Raw genomic sequence first — 6,000 nt, 5'->3', positions numbered from 1 at the left:
AGAATAAAGATAAAATAAAGAAAATAATTTATTGCTAAGTAAATAGGTAGCATTATAAATCTTCAAATGGATTCTTGTGTCTGACTTCTCGGCCTGATTATGATTTGGACTTATTAATTGGAGGGCAGTTTTGATCCTCCCCACTCCAACCCATCTTGGAAAGTGTGGTGAAGATATTTTATTAATCTATTCACGAACATAACGCAAGTCTTGTTTTGTCAACAGGACCAAAGAGAAAAGAAACGGGCTCTGAGTAGAAACCACTTTACTTGGTTATTTGTGTCAAATGTTATTTTTGTCTTCAGTAGTTGCAACATAAAAATAACCCTTTATTTTTTCATATGAACATTGAGATCTCAGCAAATGTTTCGCTCCCCTGACATTATTTTACTTGTCTTGATTTAAAAATCTTTCTGCAAGTTTTGAAATTCTTTGTAATTAAAATAAAAAATCAGAGAATCAACACACATGTCAAAACTGTGAGCTGAAACTGCAGAGAGCCACATATTTTAATTTTTTAATTATCAAGTACATTCACAAGACAGAAAAAACAAGCTTGTACAAGGATGACTCAAGCTGGCTGGATGTAGCTGTATCTGAAGCACAGACGTATGCGTCCAGAACAGGGGAGGCTGGTGCTATCAGAACAGTCTTCTGTGCTGATCACTGAGGGCTTCTGCAGTCATCAGTGCCACTTTCCACTTTCAAAGGCAACCCCCCTCTCCCAAGTCCTACACAGAAGGGGTTGTTTACCACCAATTTTCATGCCTTTATAACATGTGCAGGGATAAGAGTCAAATATATTTTCACTAGAAGACTTTTCACGTCGGGTATACATCTGGGCAAAATTTACACCTCAGTGCCCTGTTTTTCTCACTTCTTATTTTAATAGAATCAATTGTCTTACTTGGTAAATAAGTCTTCTAATTTTATATTAGTTTTGACCTTCTTGGAGTTAAATATTGACAAGCTTATAATCACTTAGTGGAGAAAGGAGAAAAGTCAAGTAAAAAACAAAGAGATGAACTTTCCTATTTTATAACACCACACTTCAAAATATATAGTCACATAGTAATGACACTGTGATTCTGGAACTAAAGAAATAAATAATGCAATGTAAACATTTAAAAACAAGTACTAAGAGCAAATAAATATTAAACAACATAAGTCTAACAAATCACTTATAATACTTCAACATAAAAATGCTTGTTCTAAAAAGTAAAAAAGCTTGGAACACTGTTGTCAGTCTAGCCAAAAGCCACTTTTAGTTTACATGTATCAAGTTACAAACACATTTGTTACCTTTTAATGTATATCAAGTTATAAACAAACAAATTTGTTACTTTTGATGCTTTTCTTGCTGGGACCATTTTGAATACACAAAATCCTGAAGCTGCTTACTTTTAATTTTAAATAAAGTTAAATTTCAATAGCAGATATTTCATATTCTGAGCACAACATCACACATATAATCACATTATAGATACAATAATATTAAATGATCACTTGGAACGGACATCCTAACAATGCAAACACTTTTTCTTCATATTTGCTGAGTAGCAATTATGGTTTTTCCTTTATTGATTTTCCAACAATGGTAATGTGATTTTGATGCAATTACTAATAAATACAAGTACCAATACTTTGATCAACAACAAACACAATGGTTTATAACTATTAAGCTCAAAAGGCAACATTTATTTTTCCACACATACCTTGCTGGTTTTTCTAGATTCTTTCATAAGGATAAGAAGTAGTGGATCCTTTCTTTCTCCCTGGCCATCTGAAATTTCTAAATTCTGAAGAGAAATTCCATTTGGTTTAATTTGTCATTTCATTTCTGTGTTTTTGGTTCTTTCTCTCATTATTCTTCTTTAACTCTTTACTAGGAGAAAAATGATACAAAAATGTTTTAAATGAACCAAAACAATGTCTTTTGGCCACAACAAATGTTGGCATGCCCAGGCAACAGCACAGGTGAAAAACACACTGTGCAACAGACACACACAACCAAATAGGACCAAAATATTAACCTGCCTTCTTAAACATACTTCTAGTTTAGCTAGCTGAACTTCCAGAATTCACTTCTAGTTTGCCTCTTAAACATACCGTTAACACCTTTATAGTAGGACCAGCAGTTGCTTACGGCCTGCTCCACCAACGACTGGTTAATACAAGCAAAAAAGAAATACATTTCTCAAATACAGACACTAAGCATTGCAAACCCTGGGTAGCTTCCAGAAGTTAAGAGCAGGCAATCAGAGTTTATGAAGTTCTTCATTCACTGGAAAAAAAAATTGTCATGGATGATGCTTCAGGGTTAGTAACTGGAAAGCAGCACATTATTAAACAACACTCTTTCATTTACTCCATGGCTGTGTCTACTTCTCCAAGTGGGTTAACTATTACAGCTTTTCAAATAAATCCAAAAAATGGTGGGTGTCATTTCTGATTGACAAGGAGAGTGATGGCTAACCATGTATCTAGATGCAGCTTTGAAATAAAACAATTTAAACCATTAATAAAAGTCAACAACCAATCAGCAGAAGAAACAAGAAGCTGTTTCTTTAGAGACCACGTGGTTAAGTCCAACCAGAGGATGATAAAGCAGGGGCTGAACCTGACAGTTTGTAATGCAGTTACTCACGTACCAGTGGTGAGTGCCTGGACTTACACAACACTGCTGCTGTCTCTCCTCTAAATAGAAAGGACTTAACATCTGGTTGCTCTTAGAAAACAAACTTCAGCCTAAGAGTGAAGGTAATCTGGTTAGGTGGGGGTCAGTTCCAGTGATCACTCATGAGAAAAGCAGAGACTAGTGCGTTATGGCAAAGGGGGATGCACTCATAACCATTTCCTGACCCTAAACAGGAGGGTTAGGGAGCACCTATGCTTTCAGGAACGGGCCCAATCTGAAACAAATGGTTGGACTACCTTTTCATGTGGAAAACAATTACACGTTGAGGGGAAAAAAACATCCTCTGTCAGTCCATGTTTCTTGATTTTAAATTTGTTTAACCAGTGTTATACACAGAAGCCCCACAATGTTTCAAGTGAGCATGCTCACAACAGCACCTGAGGTAGAGTGTAAAATGGGAGAGACACAGTGTGCTGAAGCACAATCGCACTGGGGGCAAAAAAGGGTGTCACTTCTGTCCTGGTGTATGTGCAAGTGAAGTACAGAAAACTTGCCTAAAATGAGAGTCTGATAAAGATGGGGAAGAGAGTCAAAAAGGCACTGGTGGATGAGGGGCACGAGCCACCAGGAGACTGTGGGAACCCCTGCAGGGGCAGTGGGGCAGGTGGAGACCTCAGAGGGATAACGGGGCGAAGCAGTGAGAGGAAGGGTGCAGGACAGCCACAGGACAAAAACAAGGAAGAGAAACAGTAAGGTGAAGGAGGGGGAGGGGATGACAGCTGGAGACAGTGAGATGGGCCCTGCCCGAGACAGTGGGGCAGGCTGAATTGATCAGACGGAGGCTGTGTTGTGAGAAGTAAGGAGAGGGAACTCGAAGAGAAACTTAACTAGAAAAAGCTAGAGTAGGCAGTAAAGATAACATATTCAAGGGAAATGAATCAAACTAAGGAGAGGAAGGATAGAGAATGACAAAGACTGCCCAGGAAAGGCAGAAAAGGGGCAGAATGAAAGGAAAAGGAGAACAGACGGTCAAGCGTACACCTCGGACAAGGAGCAGACCCCTTCTGACCACAGGGATAAGTGAGGATGGCACAACCCCCGATGATGGATGCTGACGGCGCAGGGATGGAGCAGCTAAGAGACGGCGGAGGTCTGCTGAAGAGGGCAGGCTAGGTGTCCTCTAACCAGGATGCCAGAAGGAACGCGAATCCTGGCTTTCTCTGCAGCATCTCCTCATAAAGCATCCCCGTAACAGGACAGAGGGAGAGAGGAACAGAGGGAGGGCCTTTAGAGCAAATCATATGAAAAGAGAAAGGGAAATCTCATAGCAAGATTTTGAAAATGAATATGAAACCAAGCTAGTGTTGGTGCATACGTTATGTGCGAAAATTAAGATTCATAAAAGTACTGGGCCCTGCCCCACAGGAAATTCAATCCCGTAAGTATTCCCTGAAGGTCTGCTATGTGGCCAGACACCAGGCTAAGTCCTGTGGGAAAAAAATGTGAGCATGTTACAGCCTCTCCACAAGCACTTCTCATTTAATCAGAACAAGGAGGCAGAGCACTATGTAACAGAAATAACCCTGACCTTGGGGCCAGGAGATCAAGTCCTAGTTCCGGTACTTCTTAACTCTGACTCTGAGATGCTTATTTCTTTAAATGTAGAAAGAATGGGCTATATTAGAAAATTTTTGAAATTACTTTTGTTTCAAAAGAAAAGATCAAGCAGTATATACATCAATACATGTTGAGTAGAAAAATTAGAAAATACACGAAGTAAAATGAAGAAAAAAAAATCACCACAATTCTACCACTTGGAGATAACTACTGACATTTTTTGATGCATATTGTTCAATATTTTACATGTATGATATATATATAAACTATTTTATAGTCATCTTTTACTTAAAAATTTATCACAGATCTTTCCATGTCTATGAAAATACTTCTATAATGTAATAAATAATAGTCACATGGTATATTCTATTATATAAATGTTCCATAATTTAATCAACTCTTTATAGAAACTGAATTTTTTCCTTCTATTTTTAAAACACAGCTTGAAGGAGTAGCCTTTATCTGGAGACAACCTGACTCACTCATGTTCCCAGGACTCCCCATCAAAACCACCCTCTTCCAGGTCACAGATGGCCTTTTGGGTGCAAGTCCCAAAGGCATTTTTCAGTCTGTATTTTACTTCTGTTCTCTTTGGCGTTTGTCGTTGTTGACCACGCCTTTCCTAAATCTCTTCCCATTGACTCCGTGACGTGACCTTCCCCTGGCTTTCCTCTTACCTCTATGAGGGTGACTTTTCGGCCAGTCTGCTCGTTCTTCTTCACCTGCATGTCCGTGACGTGTCCTCGGTCCTCCCGGCTCTGCTCTCTGCCCACCTCAGAACTGCAGCAGGGAAGACGGGAGACAAGGAGCCATAAGAGAGCTGCTGCCACAGCTCGGATGAGGCTTTGACTTAGGGAAGTGGCAGTGGGAATAAAACGGGGAGATAAATGGGAGGATCTGAGGGAAACACATTCAACAGACCACATGAGTGATTACTATGTGGATGAGAGAACAGGGAGTTGCTGAAAATAATGTGGAGACATAAATCTTGGCTGGCTGAGCTCCTCTTTTACTGTATGAAGGGGCAAGAATAAAATTTTACTTGTCTCAGAAAAATATTAGCTGCCTGGGAAAAATCAGAAAGATTTTATCAAATTAAATAGGAAAATTTCTCTGTGTGTATATAAAAATGCAGAAAATTCCTTAATGACAAAGAAAGGGGTGAGGAAGTTTATGCAAAAGAAAACAGCGATATTCTGAACTGTGGGATAGGGAATACTGCTTTCCCAATGGTTCAACAGAAAAATACAAAACAAATATTTTGTGGATGAGTGTGTGGTAATGAAATTTATGTTAGAAAAAGTAAAGTGCAAGAACAATGTAAAAAGGGAAATTCAAAGAACAGAAGGCAGTGTCTCCTTTCTAAGATGTCCAGGAATGGTGGCAGACATCAAAATAGAGAAAACAAAGACTGAAACAGGTATAAGGATTTCAAAATCAGGCAATAAGTAGGATTGAACAGTGACTGCTGTGGACTCTGAGCTGTGTTCTTTCACAGGTTGAAGCCCTAACACCCAGAGCGAATATATCTGGAGACTGGGCCTTTAAGGAGGAAATTAAGGTCAAATGAGGCCATGAGGGTGAGGTCCTAAGACACAGAACTGGTGTCCTTATAAGAAGAAGAGACACCAGAGAGCACTTTCTCTCCACACATGTACAGAGGAAAGGCCATGTGAGGACGCAGCAAGAAGGTGGCCATCTGCAAGCCAGGATGAGGGGCCTCACCAGAAATCAACCCTGTTTGA

General features: G+C 39.4%; 1 protein-coding gene across 6 annotated transcripts in view; it reads right to left on the bottom strand.

Annotated features, from left to right (window-relative positions):
* Positions 1 to 500: 500 nt before the first annotated feature.
* Positions 501 to 6,000, bottom strand: part of AHI1 (Abelson helper integration site 1) — a 176,164-nt gene continuing 170,664 nt past the window's right edge. For all 6 annotated transcript variants that reach the window (XR_004138351.2, XM_031456381.2, XM_031456383.2 and 3 more), the window contains 2 exons: positions 4,933 to 5,035; positions 501 to 1,885 (listed from right to left, as the gene is read on the bottom strand). Coding sequence is in view for 5 of the 6 variants with exons in the window: in XM_031456381.2 (XP_031312241.2) it covers positions 1,883 to 1,885; positions 4,933 to 5,035 (106 nt within the window). In the remaining variant the exon portion in view is untranslated. The remainder of the gene's footprint in view (positions 1,886 to 4,932; positions 5,036 to 6,000) is intronic.

Source organism: Camelus dromedarius, chromosome 6 (genome assembly GCF_036321535.1).
Source record: "Camelus dromedarius isolate mCamDro1 chromosome 6, mCamDro1.pat, whole genome shotgun sequence".
NCBI lineage: Eukaryota > Metazoa > Chordata > Mammalia > Artiodactyla > Camelidae > Camelus > Camelus dromedarius.
Note: the sequence above shows the minus strand (reverse complement) of the source record. Positions and strands in the feature narration are given on the sequence as shown.